Genomic DNA, 18541 nt, shown 5'->3' with positions numbered 1-18541 from the left:
CAACATCCGGCAGTACACAGGACATGCCTCACTGGGAGAAACTTACTGCTCAGTCAAGTTTACCAGGAGAAAAATAATACAAAGAAAACTGCAATGTATTCCAAGCTCTGCTTCTGATTGAAGCCAGATGTCAAAGACCACATGGGTGTCAAACAGGCTAAGTGTTATGAAAAGAAAATCCCAAGAGGTGGCTTAGGAGAACCCAGGAGAGCAGGACAACAGGACAATGGCAGATTTATTTACAATAGGACACAAAGAATACATACATTAATTAAAAATTACAAAGAATACAGAGGAAACACTTTGGGGAAGGGAGAGAAATCAATGCTGGCTGAGCCTCTCCAACGGGGGGAGTGGAAGGGGCAGAAAATAAAAATAAAAAAAAAAATCAACCACAATCTCAGAGAGGGATCTCAGATCAGAACTGACGCAGGACTCCACAGCACAGTTGGCTCACACATCCCCTGCTCCCTTTTTCCATCCTTGATTCCTGGCTGATTAGACTTTGGCATGATGGGCAGCTAAAGGAGCTATTAGGCAAGGCTGGAAAGACTCCATGTGAGGAGTCAAGCCGCCTGGGAAGCCAGCTCCCTGCAGGGAGCAAGGCTGCCGGTAAGAGAACAGGTCCTTCCATGGACCTGGTGGAAACTTATGGCAATTGGGGCTCAAAAAAGCCCAAAACCCCTCAAGGGTGCACATCAGTGCTGGTAACAGGGAAGAATTTGGACATTTCTAGGTTGGAACGGTGTTACTTGTAGCAGCTGGTCATTGGAGACCTTACTGCTTACTACAGCAGGAAGCAAAAGCAAAATTTTCATACATCTCATTAAAAAACCTATCCCATGTAGCCCTGACTGAATCCAGCTAGTCTGGGGATGAAGGCAGCCTTCACTGTAACATGGAACCTTTTTACTGGTAAACAACATTGAAGTGAGAAAAATAAAAAAACCCTTAACCTCTTTTAAAAAGAGTTTCCCATGGGCTGATTCAGACATCAAGCCACAGAAAAAGAGGAGCCTGCTGCAGAAGTGCCCACATCAGCTATCCTGGGGGACTTGGACTGTTTTGTGGAGAAGAACATAATACAGCTTAGGGGCATACACTTCTGTTCCCTGGAGGTAGAGAATCTAAGAGGAGGAGAAGAGAGCAGCAAGAGCAGCTGGAGCACAGGGCAGATAGTGGGACAGCCCGCTCCTGGCAATGGGAGAACTCCTTGGGGTCACTCCCCCTGCCCCCAGCCCCTTCTGCACAGCCTGCACACACCTGGCAGCAGCTCAGGCCCAATACTGCATCAGATTGCTTGGCACTAAAGCGGCAGCGGCGCAGCCTTCTCTCCGCAGGGCTCTGCGCAATCCCGGTGGGGTTCCCAGGAAGCCTGCCCCGTTTCCTCACGCAGCTACAGCAAAGCTATCAACAGAACAAACCCTTGTAGTTACCTCATGCATCCTTCCAGTTCTCTGTTCTAGCACCAGCACAATCGCTTCCACCAGAACATTACATCCTGCTGCAGCTGGCTGCACCTTCCGAAAGAGAGGAAATCCCACCCTCCCTCAGCCCTTCCAGTGGAGGCATCCGAAGCGGCTCATGCTGTCCAGGCTGGAGGAAAGGAGAAGCGACGCTGAAGGTTGCAGTTCTCAAGCTCTCTCAGGGTGAAATTGCACTTCCCAGGCTCTGAATGGCACCTCCATCAAATTGTAAACAAGCCAAAGCCAGGAATTCTGCAGTCAGAGCACGCCAGACTCACGCTGGATAAGCCTTTAGGCTCCTTTTGTTTTGCCATAGTCAAGCTCCCTCTTCTGTGCAGACACGAAGGCAGGAAAGAAACCCAGTCTGATATTTGTCGGAAGAGTCTCCCTGAATCGTAGAGCACCCTAGGGGCTGGAAGAAAACATTTTCACAAGTGTTTCCACAGCTGTCTCAAATCCATGTGTCATCAACATAAAAAAACAGGATGAATTAGCAAAAAGGGGGTTTACTTATACAGAGGGGTATTTCTCTGCTAAAAAACTCCCTCAAATATGGAACAGGATAATAAAGTTAAAAGGTAAGGTATCTACAGACCCCTTTTCCCCCCCAGAAGTTGCCCAGAATCCATGTACACTGTGCCAAAGTTACATTCCAAAATGAGGAGTTATTTATTTCTCGTCACTCTCCCATTGGATTTTGTTTCCTTAAAAGATTTGGGAGAAGATGTCCCCTTCACTCCCAGGAGGACACGCATTCAGAGGTGTCTACTTTCTGCTGGGTCCGTGCATCTTCAGTCTATTTTCACTGCGGCATAGATCTTCCTGACAAACATGTAGGCTGCATAGAAGCCAATGGTGCCAGTGAGGAGCCAGAAGGACAAAACCATAAGGGCGGTGTAGCCAAAGTATAGTAAGGAGGGAATGAACTCAACAATATCCAGCTAAAACACAGAAGAGGAGGGAAAAAAAAGCAAAATCAAGTACAGAGGTAACAAGAATTAGCTCCCCAAACCAGCCAGTGCCTTCTAACAAGGGGGCAGGGCATTTGACAAAGGGAGGAAACCCTCCATCCAATTCATTTTTGTCCAACTGAAGAGAGATCCCCTCCAAGGTGGGGTTAGGGAACACAGCTCCACACAGGTAATGCAGGCAGGGATCTCAGGCAGTTACAACCTTCCCTCCCCTCTGGAAGGACTGTTAGCACCGTTGGCTGGTGAGCTGCTTTGGGCTGGCATGGGGACAGACTGGGACTAAGCAGTCCCACCATTTTCCTTCCCAAATCCAACAATCTCATCCAGAAAGGTGACACTTTCATACAAGAACAACAACAATACCTTGTTCACAAAGTAGAAGATGGCATAGATCAGCACATAGAAGGCAGATCCTCCAGATACCAAGAAGGTCCTCCACCACCAGCGGTAATCCTGACAGGGTAAAAAGCCTCATTATCTCTCAGGCTTCCTTCTTCTGTGTCACTGTCCCAGGGGAGCTGTGACCTTCCTGGGACAGGGAGAACATCACCCATTTTCCTTCAAAGGAGAACCACAGTTTGGGGCTGGGGAACTGTTTTGTCACAGAAGTGCTTCCAAACAAAGAGGATGAAAAGCTGACAGTGAAGCAAACCCAGGTCAGTATCACAGCACCTGCTACTAAAGAACACAGCTCACCTCTGGCCCTGCATTTCATTTTGTATGTGGATGGAATGAAATAATTTCTTTGGCAAGAGATGTCAGCTTAGAATACCCTGCTTCCAGCATAATTTCTGCAGTGAAACCCAGCCTAGCAGACAATCAAGTAGCTTCAATTCTCCTTGAAGTCAAGAGGTGTTAAGAGCAATCACACTCGTGAAGCTGGGCAACACTAGATTTCTGCTGAGCAGAAGCAACAACATGACCTGTAATCATCCAAGAGCAAGTACCCTGAGCTACCGAAACGACAAATGCAGAAATCTCACCTCAGCACAAAGCTGGAAGTACACCATGACAATGCTGATTTGGGAGCACGATACCACCAGGATTATAAACACCAGGAAGAGAAAGCCAAAAAGGTAATAGAACTGGTTCTCCCAGATTGCCTGCAACAAAGACACATCACAAATTTGTTTCCATGCTACTGTGGTCAATCAGCGAACATGAGACTAACTTCTAGCAGCTAACCCAAGGGAAAACAAGGAGACCCTCAGCATCATGTAGATGAAACCACAAATCTAATGCATGTCACAATGTTACTTCAGAGGAATCAGGTTGCAAAAAGGTGCCCAAAGACAGCTCTGAGGTAGCTTCTTTGTTCCTCTCTCTTTCCCTAGCAATGGAACAGCAAATTCCTCCCCATCCATAGAAGGTGAAAAACAGGCAGCAGCTGGAATGGCTCAGTGAATGTTTTAAGACCAGGACCCCTCCTTGATGTAACATTACAGTAAGCTTTCATCTTTACCACCATCCTTCAAGTCACCAAGGAGTGTCCCATAGACATCTCCAGGTGTCTTCAGCAAGAGGACAGTGTGAAGAGACCCATAGCCCAGCTCTCTCTGGAAACAATACCGAATGGCACGGAGGGAACCTGCTAGCCCCTTCAGTAAGTACAGGAATAGGAGACTGCTCCAGTGGAAGCCCCCTCCCTTTCAAAAGCTTTGGCACAAGAGGAATCCTGTTCAGGATCAAAGTGGGTTAAATGCTTACACTGAAAATGAAGAACAGTTCAATGAACATAGCTCCAAAAGGCAGAATACCAGCCATGAGAATCCTATAGAGCAAGAAAGAAAAATCATAAGCAGCACAATATAACTGTCTGGCTACTAAAAGTCCCCTGTAACCACACAGAGCACTCCTAGGAAAAGCTCCACAGCTTTATTCTACTAGAATAAATTTCACACAGTAAATGGCACAGCTGCTCCCACTGTTGAGTACATACCACTTTTACAAGCACCAGTCATACCACATTAAAATTGTCAAGACTGTCTCTGATATTGCATTACTCAAGGAAACACATCCACCATCTGTGTCCAGAGACCAGCAGAAGGTGATGTTCAGCAACCCAAGGAGACTGAGGGGAGGGGGCTTAACTCACCATATTTCTTCGACACTCATCACTCACCCAACAAATTTATTCATATACCACCTCTGCTCTGGGATCTGCCTGGGAATCTGATTGGTCCGTACAGGATTATCATATGGCTGTTTACGAAATCCAAAGTAGTATCCCAGGTAGACCAAGGGCAAGGAGATTCCAAACCACATGCAGAGCAAGGCCACCATGGTAGGGAAAGGCACCTGGAATCACATCAAGAGTCACAAAGTGAGGCTGACAGCTCACCTGCCCTGGAGACTGAAGCCACCGGCCAGACCCACACTCAGTCAACCACTGCATTGACACTCACATTTCGAAAGATACCATGAAACTAAGCCAGTCCCTGATATCCCAGTCACCCTCCTCCCACTCCAGCAGGCTCCAGGATGAAGGTGATACCTACCGCTCCAGAGGAGTGTTTCCCCCAGATGAAACAGTTCAGGACAAAGCAGATACCAAAGACGACACCTGGATACAGGGTAGCTGTCTGCAAGAGCAACCACAGGTTAAGATAAAACATGTGACTAATCAGCCAGATGTTTCTCTTGAATGAGTCCATTGCTGGGACAAAGCACATGTGGAGAAAGCACCCCTTTTGTTACAGCTCTAATATTCAGCAGATAAGCTGTGGGGAGGATCTCAGACAATCCTCTTCCTTTACTATAGTACATGCTCTGGTGTTGGCCCTTTCATGTAAAGCCATGAGGATTCAATCCACACCAAATCTCTGTAGTACAGCCAGGCTGTGCCCAGCTTCCCACAAATATGCGTGGAGCTTATCCACATTATCTTGCCATCAGCAAACCTGGATAAACAGTACAGAACACCACAAGACTCACACAAAAGGCTCCCTTCTTCCATCGATGGCCTTTCAGGGTCCGGTATAAGCGGCCAGCGAAGAATCCACCAAAAACCCTGGACAGAAACAAGTGAAGACAAAGAAAATTAGCTTTCATTGTTGGGGAGAGGGAGAGGAGGGGCAGGCACAACAGCACTGCTGAGGGGAGCAGTGGAGACACCTACCCCATGAACATGAAGAGGAAGCAGGCAGTAGTCATCAACGCACCCCGGCTGGAAGGCGACAGCATCCCCAGCATAGCAACAACTGCAGAGGGAAAAAAGGACAAAGAACAGCAGCTCTGACGTACATGTGCTAGCCAGCATCTGGAGGCCAGGGGTCCATCCCACATACAGACCAAAGCTGCCCGGAATCTCTGCCTTCTGCACAGACCTCATTTCCTTCAAAGCATAACGCATCCACAGCCTCCAGCACTAGCCAGAGGGGGAAAGCCGCAGCTTTGATCTCAAGCTACAGACTATGCATTACCCTCAGTTTTCCCAGAGATTTGAGCAGGTGCAGCTCAGAAGGCAAGGGACACATGTGCAAATGTCTTTCAGCCCACTATCAGACAGGACTTACATCTCTACAGCAGACAATATAAACACAAAAAGATGCCTTCAGCTGGGAAATGCTATCTAGAAACTCAGAAACGCTGAGCACAGGTCTATAGCCTTGATCAGCTCTGCAATAAGAAGTAGCCCCATGTGACCTCACTCAAGCTAAGGTGAGCACAGGTTGAAGTCAATGGAAGCTACAAATGCCCTTGAGCATCGTTCCTCTTCTAATTACAGGCACCCTATGCAACATGTGCCACTTACAGATGACTATCAGAATCATACAGAAGAGCTGAATTCCAGAACCCAGAAGAGAGCTGAGGATCATAGGATACTGCGGAGGCCTGAAGACATCTCCATGCACAAGTTTCCAACCAGATTCCTCCATAGTATCTTCCTGTAGCAAAAACAGGAAAATAATGTATTTAGATATGGTCTAACAGTAGAAATGAATGTCCTTCCACAGCCTAAGAGGTTAATTTCCCTGCATCCAGTTCTTCTACAGAATTTTGTCACTCTGGTTAAACTTCCTTCCTCTTGGGCTTAAAACAGTTCAGACCCGAATTGCCAGTGCCAGGGTACCCATTTATGGAACTGTCTACAGTCATTACTTAGGTCTGAAGACATCTAAACAGGTAATCTGCCATTGTGCACAGAGGGCCACAGGTGTCATGACAGCACATGACAGAACTTCCCCTCCCATCTTCAGGGCTTGAAGCAAAACAGGGGCAAGGAAAGAGACAATATATCCAAGTCTTCAGACTAGATCCCCCCTCATCTGTGCTTCCCTCCCTCTCTGATCCCGTCCCCAAGAACAAACGCATACAATGTCATCCTCCTTGTTGTAGTTAGCAATGTCTTTCCGGAGAGTCCGGATGATGATCATGCTGAGAATACCTGAAAAGAAGCACAAACTGAGTTTAGCTCAGAGGCTCCTACATGGCTGTGCTGCTCTCATGCTGTGCAACTACATGGCTCCCACCAACACACAGTTCTAGCTAGGAGAGGAGGCCTTGAGTCATTAGCCATCTCCCTCAGCCTTTGGCAAAGACAGAAGCAAAACCCCACGGAGTAGGGAAGGCAGTATTCCAGCAGGAATGGGGCACTGTGGCTTTCCTGTGAGTCTTTTTTCCTTAAATACAGACATGCAAGATGCACATTAACTATTTTCTGCTCCCTCGACTACACCAGTCAGAAAGCAGAAGTGGGTAACCATCTGACCCCACAGGCACTGCCTGAACTGGGCGGGTTTATGTGCTAGTGTTCATTTCCTGCCCCTTCTGACATGGCCACATCCTCCTTGAGCCACCTGCAGCTGAGGCTTAGAGAAAGTTCCCTGCAGATTAATGGTACAGCCTTCTTAATCCCACACATCTCACTCACCTGAAAGGAAAAAGACAACCACAACCGAGTTAATGATAGAAAACCAGTGAATCTGCACGTCACTCATGGTCAGGTAGGTGTCCCAGCGGGAAGCCCATTTAATGTCACTTTCCTGAAAGAACAGCGAAGTTGTTCTCATACCAGCACATTCCCAATATCTTCCCCAATACCTGCGACAGGCACTTGGAGCACTAACTGCCAGCCAGCACCAGTCCGGGTGAGCTGCCAGCCAGCTTCCCATTACTCCCTCACCTCCCAGTGGACAGAATAGGTGAAGAGCAACTGGTTCTCTTTAGAAGGATCTATTTCCTGAGGGGCAGAGCCCGTAGCTTCAGGGAGGGTGCACATACTCTTCTCATCAGCCTTCAAGTCTGCAAGGGAAAATATGGCACACACTAAGCCAGCCCTTCCCTTGAAGTACTGCCTCTCCCACTGATCATCCTGGCCCCAGGTACCCTTAAGGTGCTGGGCTGCAATTACTCCCAACACTGCAGGGGAAGCACTCATTCTTTTCTCCCCTGCTTTGCAGTTTGCAAAACTATTCTTCCAGTCAGAAGTGGAGCACCATTAACAAACTTTAAGGAAAACTATGCATAGGGCTTTCCTTAACCCGAAGGATAAAAGCCAGAGGCTCTGAAGCCAAGGGTCTAAATCATTAACAAATCCTCTATTCCATACGATAACGCTGAGAAACAAGTCCTCTCCAACAGAGCCTGCTGCTGCCAGAGGACAGCTGCATGGGATGATACACATAATGAGCAAGTTCCTTTCAAGGCACCTGTTTCATGTTGGGCTCACTGAGGTAGGAGTGTTTTTCCCCCTAACGATTATTTTTAACATGCGCTCCCCTAGAACAGTTCCAATCATTCTGTGGGTCTCTGGACTAGCACATGTCCCAGTGGGGGAGATCTGGGCCATGATAAGAGCTAGATGCCATGCATACTTCATGATAGATTACACAGTGCAAAAAAAACCAATCCCCAAACTCCAATTTTTTAATATGAGTTAATTTTATGTGAATTAATTTTCCATGGATTGCATTTCAAGGATCTCTCTCTATTTTTGGTAATTCATTAATAACAAAGGGGATTATTGTTCTTATAATTCAGACTCCCTCATTTCTGTGTCCTGAGACCATAACAGAAGCAACAACCAGCACCCTGATATATCAGTGGCATTCAGCTCTTGAGCCTACAAGAGATTCTCCTCCTTTGCTCCCCTCCTTAAGAGTCTCTCACCTTCCAGTTTAATACTTTGGGGAATCACTTCAAAGCGCACAACCCTGTAGGTGGGCTCCTGGTTCTCTTCTACATCCTCTCTGTGGTAGTAAAGGATGAAGGAGAGGTGGTTGTGCAGGTAGAACTAAAACAGATTGACATTAAATAAAATGTTAGCACCCCAAGGGAGGAATAGGCAAAGTTTAGAAGCAGCAACTGCAGAAAGCAGCTTCAGTATAGAAAACTAAAGACTCCAGCTGTTCCCAGCTGCATTGTGCTACAGAGCAAGGTCAGGCTAACACTTTCCAAGGCTAAAAGAACAGGAAGAGAGAACAGAGATGTTGAAAAGGTAACACCTCGACTACTCCAGGCATCAGGGACAATGTTTCAGTGTATTTCTGGCCTGGAAAATATCATTTATCTCAACTCAACCATGTGTTCGGTGGCAATAGAATCACAAAATTTAGGTTGGAAAGACCTCGGTAGCTACAACCCCAAGTTTTCTGCCTGCTTTTTCTACCAGGCAGACATACATTACCCAGACTCCATGGGCCCCACAACTGTCCTAAGCTTGCACTCTCAAGAGGCTTTTACATCACCTGTTACATGAACAAAGTACGGCTACCCCAAGCTGGCACAGCAGGTTCGTTCACTCATAAGAACTTAGGCTCAAGCAGAGCGGTGCGTGCAACTGAACACAAGTATGATAAACAGATGTATCTGATAAGTCAAACAGCTAATCTGAGGGCACGCAATCATGGAAAATATCTGCAGGAATACACACACTAAGTTTCCATTTGCAAATTTAAGCAGCTTTTCCTCCAATAAACACTTGACTTGTGGTTTGTTGGGTTTTTTTGTTGGTGTGTTGTTTTGGTTTTTTTAAATACAAGATGTTCCAAGACTACCAAAGATCAGCCAGCCTTCGGGGTATGTTGCCTTTATTCTACTGAGGGGAATCCACTGCACGCAGGTGTCCAACGTTACACAGCAAGTCAAAGCTAGGACTTGTGGCTATCGTACTAGTAGTCCAGCATCCAACACCTTTGTCCAATAAGGGACCTCTCTCTCATATTTCTGCTCTTTATAAAACCTTTTGGTTGCATTCCCAATCCTGATGCTCTCTGGTAGACTTCTAATGCCCTCTGACAGACAACCAGAGCTCCTCTGGGCAACCCTCAGACAGCATCTGGATTCTCTACCTTGTTACCGTCCATAAACCCAAGCCTGTATCCATGCTCGAACTGCACATCCTTCTCCTTCTTCTTCTCCTCTTCCTCACGATTGGAATAAAACTCCAGCCGTGTTGCCACAGGGAGGTTATCAGCAATGCTGAAAACACAGATTTCAGATCAAATTTGTCCACAACACAGAATCCCCAGTGAGACAAACCCACACTCGAGATGACTCACAGATGGACATAGTAATCTTCCCTGATCCGCTCAGCAATCAGCTTGCTCTGCTCCACTGTCAGAGTGACTGGCTTATTGGGCAAGTTGCACAGAACTTCACATTTTTTCTCCACGTTCATGGAAACCTGAAAAGGTGTATTTACAATTCGGTCCCCCCGAAGAACCTCACCTGGAAAACAGGAAAATAAGGGCAGGGTGAAAGACTGACAGGCTCTTGCCACTGATCCTGCCACTGGGCTGGCAGCACACTGTACAGCTGGAATGATGACAGAAGTCTCCTTTGTTACCACAGATGTCAGGATAAGATTGAAGGATAGTTTAGTTATTTTGTTGGAAGTATCAAGCTCTGCTTATGCAGCAGGTTACACACCCTCCTTCAGGAAAGGTGTTTCCTCTTTCAAATAAATGGACATCCCAGTCTGCAAACAGCCAGCATATAACAAATTAGAGGAAGCAGGCTCTCCACAAACAGTTTATTAGAGATGACATTGGCATTTGCTTTTACTCCTGTAAACATACCCTCACACAGCTCATAAATGGCAGCCCACTTATGGCTGGGGAACATGCTGTTCTACAGATACGTACCAAGATTCTCAGCCTTGTATGTTATCTTGGTGGGCTGGCAGAAGGGCAATGAGTAGTACTCATATGGTAGCTGGGTTCGCGAGCTGGTGAGCTTCACAGCCTGGAGGAAGAAAGGCAGGATTATCACCTTGAGAGAACTCAAGTTTCCCACCCTCTCAGAATGAGCCAGAAGCTGAAGGTTACTTCAAGACACCTCCCATAAAGCTAACTTTTGGAACTGTGAAAAAAAGGAGACAGATATTCCTGGAAGAGTTCCATCTTTCCTTTCTTTTGCACAATTCCTAGTTGTACGCTATGATTTAGTAGCAATTCATTCACAGAGAAACACTTGAAGAAAGAAGCGTGATGGTTTGGTTTCACAAATTTATGACTCAGTGAAGTTCTAAGAAATAAAGAGCTCAAAAGAGATTCAAGAGTCACATTTCATACAAAACTGCAGTTGTTTCCTCAAAAAAAGAAAAATTCATGTCACAATGGACCTAGAGGTCTGGCCTCTAGTGGTATAAAGAGTTCAGGAATTTTGATCTCTGTAAGGAAAGCCACAGAGCCATCAGACTGGGAAGACAACAGGCAGTGACAAAACCCAAACATTTCTGGAGAGTTCCCACAAATCACACGGCACGAGGGAAGTGCAGAGACACACCACGATAGCCAAGGCCTCAGTTACTCCAAAAAACCAGTGTTTTATAATGCAGCCAAGCTCATTTATTGGAAGAGCACTGGCAAACACGCTGACTTGCCTTATCACTTGAGGAAGCATTTGGCTCATGAAATCCCTTTGAGAACAGCCATTCCAATACCCCCTTCTTCTGGGAAGATTACTGTAGCCACAGGCAAGTCTCATTTGTTTAAAAATAGCCTATGTCTGGCAGCCTGTGGCCAGCGAGCAAATTGCGTTGTGCTTCACATGGGAGCAGCAAGCCTCAGCATCCCCAAGGGTGCTGGATTTTGCTGAGACAGAGGCCACAGCTTTAGAAAAATAAATTAAATGGGCTATACATTGCTGATGTCTGGAAACAAAGCCTGGCTTTCTCCTGTATCAGTGAAGCAGTTCCATCATTTGCTACCAGCAATACTGCACAGGGACCTCAGCAAACCTGGGCTGTAAGATCTGCAATGCTCAAGAACAAACGCCTGCACTTGGAAAGGGCTTATCATGGATTTCACTTGACTTGAAGACACAACATGAGCAAACTGGGTTGAAGAAAAAACTGAAAAAGCCTGATTCAAACCACTTCTTTATTCTACCATTCACCTACCACCTCAGGGCCCACCCTCTATAAGCACTTTGAGAGCCAGTATAATGCTGGAGAAAAATCTCTGATTAAATTCACTTCAAAGCTAGCAAGAGAGGGGGCTCTTTTCCCAAACAGAGCAACATCTTGAGGATTTTGGTGCAACTACTGAAGGAATTTGGTAGAATATATCAGAAGCACGAAAGAGAATCGTGTTGGGAACTGCAGGGTAAGATGACAACAGTAACCATTTGAGGGCTGCTTATCCCCAAACACCCTACACAAATGTTGTGAAAAAAAGAGATAATATCTGCCCCCAAAATTTTAGAAACAGGATCCCCAAAATTGACTTTCTAGTCCCACTTAGATGGTATGACATAAAGAAGGAAAAAACCCACAAAACACAAGAAAACCCAAAGCAGACTAACAGCTCCATCTGAGTTCATCTTACTTTTATTTCTACAGGATCATTGCGGTGGAAGTTGATAGGAGCCACACCAGGCACATAGAAAGAGCCTGCACCATGCAGCAACAACAGCAAGACCAGCATATATCTTAGCCTTTCCTGCAAAAAGGAGGAGAAACATTAAAATACAACAGAAACATGGGAACAACGTTAGAGATAGGCAACAACACTGTGTTCATCCCAGACATTAAAAAGGCCGTACATTCAGGCAATTAAACACAAATTAAATTCAGAAAAACTGTTCTGAACTTTGTTTTGTGACTCTCATCAAGTCACTTTCCACTCTCTGTATCTCCGTTTCTTCATCTGCAATTAAGAACCCATTGGCTTTGCCAAACCACAAGAAAAAGGCACTTATCTGTAACACATTTCATCTAGCAGGCTGTCACCTGACTCTTCTGCTCCCACCCATCTAACACCCCTGTGTTAGAAAACTCCATGGATTACTACAGAAGAGGGCCATAGCCCTGGCACTGGATTTCTGCAGCTCTGCACATCAGGAGTTACCCTGTAGCCACTTACAGAGTGATGCTCATGCGCTGCTACCTGCAGTGGGGTAGTTAGTGTAGGGTACAGTTTGACACCAAACTACCCACTCACTGCAGCCAAAGGGATGGTCACATCACCGCTCCCTCCTATTCCACTCTTCTTTCCTCACCCATCCAGGCCACAACACAGCTTAACAACACAGTAAAAAAGTTTTGGCCCCTTTTTCAGGGAGTGGGAGACAGGTCTAGACTGGAAGGTTCAATCAGGTCCACTGGGGATCCAACACAATCCAGACCCTATACAAGAGCAGTGGCAGCAAACCCTTTAACGGACTTGGCTGCTTCCTCAGTCCCTACCATTACCTCATGCAACCCAGCCCAGCTCGAGGATGAGCAGGAAGGCTGCAAAGTAAAAACCGAGCTTTAAGGAGTATTAGACAGCAGCACCTTGGCTGGATTAGAATATCAACTCTGGTATAATCCCACTGTATTACTAGCTTCATCCCATTCTCCTAAACTTCCTGTGTGTACAGCACCATTAGAAAACCACACAAAACACAGAGTCTGGTTTGGGACAGCTCTTGAGCTAATGCTGCAGCACTAATAAACCCAGTCGCTGCCTTCCCCTGCACATCACCGGCAGGGCAGGTAGAGTCAGTCTCCATGACCCACTGTCCTTCTACCTACAAGCAGGAGCTCTGCAATCAGGTGGGAAGACAAATATAGAAGGGAAAAGGGAGAGGAAACAGACCGACCAAGTGAGACAGACTTGGACTGAAATGAGCCACCACCAGCCTGGTGCCTGCTCTGGCTCAGCAGGGCCCAAGGTTCAGCACTACCCTCCCACCAATTAACACTGTCTGGGCAGGCCATGAGGGAATTAAACATGAAGGCGGCTTGCGGATACAAGCCAGGTACCACAGGCAGCAGAGCAGAAAGCATGCCAAGCTCCAGGCTCCCAGCAGCCACCCACAAAGCCTGTCCCAAACAGCCAGTCCCAGCACAGCTGCTCACTAGCGGCAGCAATCCAAGGGGAAGGCAAAGGGGAGCTGGGATCTGGGACCCAGACAGTGGCTGGCAGGAGCTCTGGGTGCAGACACAGAGCCCGGGGTACTGGCACTGCCAACAGCAACGCTCCTCCTGGCTGTAAGGGGCAGGCTGCTGCTCTGCTACAGCCACAGCATCTTTCTCAGCAGTCGGCACATACACAACGCCAAAGGAAACATTCAACAGCTTGACATTCACAAGCCAGGTGTGGACAAAAAGCAGCTGTATCACAGGGATCCTTCACCAGGCCAGGATGGGTCAGGGGAGGGAGGTAATCTATTTATTGCCCCCACACCCTCTTCCTCTTCATCACCTTCCTTTTGCCTTATTTTGAGGCTAGTAAGGTATGTTTGGCCCAGAGACCAGCAAGGGTCCATAGAGCATCCGGAACTACTGGCACTGAGCAGGCTGAAAAAAAAAGGTCATAAATATTGGGGCTTTTTAAATCTAAAAATGCATTTAAGGTGCAAATGCTAGGAACCTACATAAAATGCGTTAATACTGAACTACCTTTTTTGCTTACAAGGAAAATTTTCAGATCTGTTCTAAGTACAGCTTAATGCAGTTAGAGCAGGCAAAAAGCCTCACCCAGAAAGCATCTGGGAAGCACTCTCTTTAAAATTGCTTGGACTTCAATACTGATCTATCTTGAAGCAGTGTGGGGCTTGTTTTCTGTGCTTTACTAAATTTTGCCTTCTCCAATCTTGTAAGAGCGCCTGTGACTCTGACCGAATAGGAAAAGGTCTCCTGGGCAGGTGAAACACACTGGAAGGAAACAGCACTCCTGTCCTACATCGTGCTCTACAGCGGCCAGCGACCTGTAGCAATTACCTCACTTTGTCTGGCACTTCAGTGACAAACACACAGCACAGTATTACTTTATAAAAACCAAGAACATACCACAGTGCCATCCTTGCCCTGAAGAGCTTGCAAGATGACAAGATAAGGATAGAACTTTGGAAGGTGCCCAGGAGACATGCAAGCATGCGGAAGATGAAATTTTTGATGACACCTTTGACAGAAATCAGGCTCTTTGCATATAGATGATGATGACTCAGGCAGCACCAGGCAACAGAAGAGACAAGAGGGGGACTATGGAAAGCCTTGCCAGGAAAAAAAACCCCAAACATTTGGTATCAAGAAATGGGAACGCTGCTATGCAACAGGTAGGGCAAGCTTTGGGAGAGAAATCTGAAGGAAATGCCCAGTGCGGGCTCCAGACCCAGCAGCTTATGCCCAGCAGAGCAAGTGTAGGCTGAAGCCAGGGGCCTTTCTTATCAGGTTCTTTGCTTTTGTATTGACAGATGTGCTTCACCTTCTCCAAATGAAGGCATCGGCTTAGCAATGACAACATGGACACATGCCAAAACATCTGCATAACTCGTAGGCCTGGCCAGGCAATCATCTCATTCAGGAGACGCCTGCAAGCTAAGTTATCTACTAAGCGAGGTCAAAACTTGCACTTGCACGATGAAGCTCTCCTTTAGTTCAGTCACAGAGCCCTGACGAGGCACAGATTTTCAGCAGGCAGGAGACACCGTCTTTGTGGCCTTTACCAACTATTTACATTTCAAAACACATGCACAAAAACCCAAAACCTCTCAGATGACAGTCTTGCATCTCAGGTACCAGGAAATCATACAATAAAGCAACAAGTAGCACCACAAATATGCACAACTCCAGATCAAGGAAAATGCAGCTGCACGTAGACAAACATAATTTGAACTGACTAAGCCTTATTATTTTAATATATGCATACATGCAGACACACACTTGCAAGAGACCCTTTCTTAGGAGAATATGACCTATATGAGGGAAGTAACTGCAGAAGCACAATCAGCCCCTCCTGCCACCCATATGACAACGCCTGGTGAGAAGTACTGCTCACACTGAAGTGATCTACCACATGCAAAAAGCCTGCTGAAGGAAAGAAAACATTTTTTCTCTCAAAAAGGGAGTGTGGGGGGTGGAAATACATTTCAAATGTCACTATATTTCTTTTGCACACAGACAGAAGTCACACTCAGATTTCTCTCTCTCACCATTGGAAAGTGGCCTGGGAAGCCACAGCATGAGATCAGGCAGAGAGCGTCACCCTGGGAACACCTGGCATGGTACAGGCAGGACACCGCCAGCACTGCTACAACACAGCGACACTAACCACCCCTCCGAGCACCAGTATAAGCCTCTCTCCCCACCCTCATGTAACTTGGCACACCCGTCCTCTCAGGACAACAGCATCTACCCTGAAGTCTGTGGGATCTCTCTTGAAAGCTTTTGGAAAGCTGTTCCTGTCATTAACTTTGGAATGAAGCACTTAGCCGTAAGAATAAATGAACTCAAACCTTCCTCGGAGCCATTCTAACAGTGTTTCTTGTCCTGCGTGCAGCAACAAGAACAGAAGTTCACACACAAACTCTCTTCGACAAGGTCTTCTGGATGATTATCACTAGACTTGGCATTTAGAAACAATTGCAGGATAGTTTCTCTGATTTACCTCATTTAGAAAAACAAACATTTTCTGCGAATTCACAAAAGGTTTACAAAACATGCTGCCAAAACAGAGGAATTGTTTAGCTAAATCCCAGCCTGACCAAGTGTGAAGAGACCCTACAATGTACATTTACACCATTACCACACACACACAGGCGTGTGCTTCCCTCTGGCTTGCAGTCTCTGGAGCTACTACTACCAGAGTCAGAATTCCAACATTTATTTAAAGGAAGCCAACAAGAAGCTTTTCCCTGTAACACTCTTTTGACATGCTCAAATGCAACGCAGGGGGCCCATGGTCAGGCCATTCACGTCCAGGACATCCCTGCCCAGGTTACTGGCAAGTGTTTTCTACTGACTGACAACTAGAAGAAACCTTTGAGCAGCAGCAATTTCGAGCATTCTGCAAGCATTTTAATAGGGCTGGTTTAGGGGCCAGTTTAGGTCTTACAGTTTAATAATCCACGTATGAACTTAAGAACACAATATAGTCTTTGCTCAAAGGGAGGAAAAGGAAGTAGAAAGCGATGACGATGGATATCATATGAATGAGACAATGGACATCATCCCATTTCTTTACTGCTTTTAATTTTCAAAGACAGTTTTGAAGAAAACAGGGAAAGCACAACCTAGGCAGAGCCATTTGTCCAGCTGAATTCACAAAGCTCTGATATCCTGTTCCACTTACTAACACTTTTTAATATGATGACAGAAGGGGAAGAAAGACATAACCTGCTACTTTGTGGGAGGAAAAAAAAACACATCACAGAGCAAACTGAAGCACTTGCCCACATGTAACACTCATTCTACCCTCACACATATCAACAGGACATGCACAGTGCTAACAGCACCTGCTCTTCACCCCCTCTGAGATGCCAGCCTGACACTCACCCCCCCTTTTTCGAGGGCTGCCTCGTTAGATGTTCTTGACAACTGTTTGGACAAGCTCATCTTTATTGTATCTCTGCCCAGCTCACCCTTGCACTTGGAGAAGTCACTGAAAGCCTTTCGAAAGGAGACAAGTGCTGCATTCACATTGATTTCAGAGAGCTCCTTTGACACCCGGAGAGCTGTTAGCAGTCTTCTCTGCCTTTCATAAAAGAGAAGGCTACAAGGAAATTCCCAGTAGGACCATCTTCAGCTCTCAAAGCCAGCTGAGACACTCCCTCCTCCCTGCCTGGGAGAAAGCCAGCAGAGTATGAAGATGCTTAAAGCAAAATAAAAGAAAACCTCCGCTCTTCTAATCTCCCTGCCAGTTCCTGCCAACCCTTACGCTATATGAGTCACCTCACATCCGCCACCTTGGCCAACAGCGACCTTTGTATCAGCACACATCATTTATTCATACAGCTGTTCTTACAACACATTATGAAGGAAATATCCTTCTACGAAAGCAAGGAGGAAAATCCATTCTTCTACTACAAGGCTTCAGGCAGATAACTAACGTCTCAGCAGCTCATTTTCTTCTCGGTGAGGTGGTACCGATGCTTGCCTACCTTAGGTAGTTCCCACCAGAAACATCTTCAGCTGTCCAAGGGTTCAGGGAATAACTCGATAATGATATTAGAGACACCGAGACACGGGGAGGTAAAGTGGCTGCTCATGCCCCAAGTCAATAATCACTGCCAAACACCTGTGAAAGCTGCAAGAGCCTCTTTCCTTGGTTCAGGCCAACGCTTCTCTTCGAGGGAGCTGACGGGGAGGGAGGGGGTGGCCGGCGCTCCCTACGGCCGGGAGGGCCTGAAGCCTCCGCTCACGCCGCGTCCTGGCCCCGCGTCCCTCCTGCCCGCACACCGCCGTGAATCGTGGAAACGGAGCCGAGCGGGAGGAGGTGGGCGTCGCCTCCCCCGGTGGCACGGCCCGGGCCGCGGGGACACCCCCAGGGAGAGGCGGGACAGCTGCCAGGCCCCGGGTGGGAGCGAGGAGCCTCCCCCCGCCGGGGAGCAGCGCAGCCCGCGGGGACGGGGCGAGGGGAGGCGCGGGGGCGTGCGGGGGGCGCAGGCCGGGCGCTGCGTCCCGTCTGACGCGGGGCACGCCCGGCCCGGAGTCCCCTCACAGCGCCCCGGGCCCCGCTGCACTCACCATCACCGCCGATGCCGCCATCTTGGATCCACGTGTCGGGACGCGCGTCAGCGGAAGCGCCGCGCGGTTGGCTGCAGGGTTTATCGCCATGGCGACGGCGGCCTCGGCGGGCCGGGCCAGGGCCGGATGGCGGAGCTCCACGCTGCCAGCTGCGGCCGGGCAGAGCTCAGCGCGGCCCTGCTGCCGGGCGGGGCGCACCGGGCCGG

At 47.5% G+C, this 18541-nt stretch overlaps 1 protein-coding gene across 1 annotated transcript; it reads right to left on the bottom strand.

Moving 5' to 3' along the window:
* Positions 1-217: 217 nt before the first annotated feature.
* TM9SF4 (transmembrane 9 superfamily member 4) lies at positions 218-18440 on the bottom strand. Its single transcript, XM_064465557.1, has 18 exons — positions 18336-18440; positions 12211-12324; positions 10525-10624; positions 9940-10108; positions 9730-9859; positions 8549-8672; positions 7563-7681; positions 7311-7422; positions 6754-6824; positions 6192-6324; positions 5556-5637; positions 5372-5447; positions 4936-5019; positions 4560-4735; positions 4145-4208; positions 3421-3540; positions 2801-2890; positions 218-2407 (listed from the first exon to the last, which is right to left on the bottom strand). Exons 1-18 carry the CDS (start codon positions 18423-18425, stop codon positions 2258-2260), a joined length of 2004 nt encoding a protein of 667 aa, XP_064321627.1. The 5' UTR covers positions 18426-18440; the 3' UTR covers positions 218-2257.
* Positions 18441-18541: the final 101 nt, after the last annotated feature.

This window comes from Phalacrocorax carbo, chromosome 14 (genome assembly GCF_963921805.1).
Source record: "Phalacrocorax carbo chromosome 14, bPhaCar2.1, whole genome shotgun sequence".
Taxonomy (NCBI): domain Eukaryota; kingdom Metazoa; phylum Chordata; class Aves; order Suliformes; family Phalacrocoracidae; genus Phalacrocorax; species Phalacrocorax carbo.
This window is presented reverse-complemented; position numbering and strand designations above follow the sequence as displayed.

Coding starts and splice junctions, on each gene's coding strand:
- TM9SF4 (XM_064465557.1), bottom strand. CDS start 18,425: ATGGCGATAAACCCTGCAGCCAACCGCGCGGCGCTTCCGCTGACGCGC. Junction 6,825..7,310: donor GGTTGTCTTTTTCCTTTCAG/GTGAGTGAGATG, acceptor GCTTCTTTTCAG/GTATTCTCAGCATGATCATC. Junction 5,448..5,555: donor TTCCTCTTCATGTTCATGGG/GTAGGTGTCTCC, acceptor GTTTCTGTCCAG/GGTTTTTGGTGGATTCTTCG.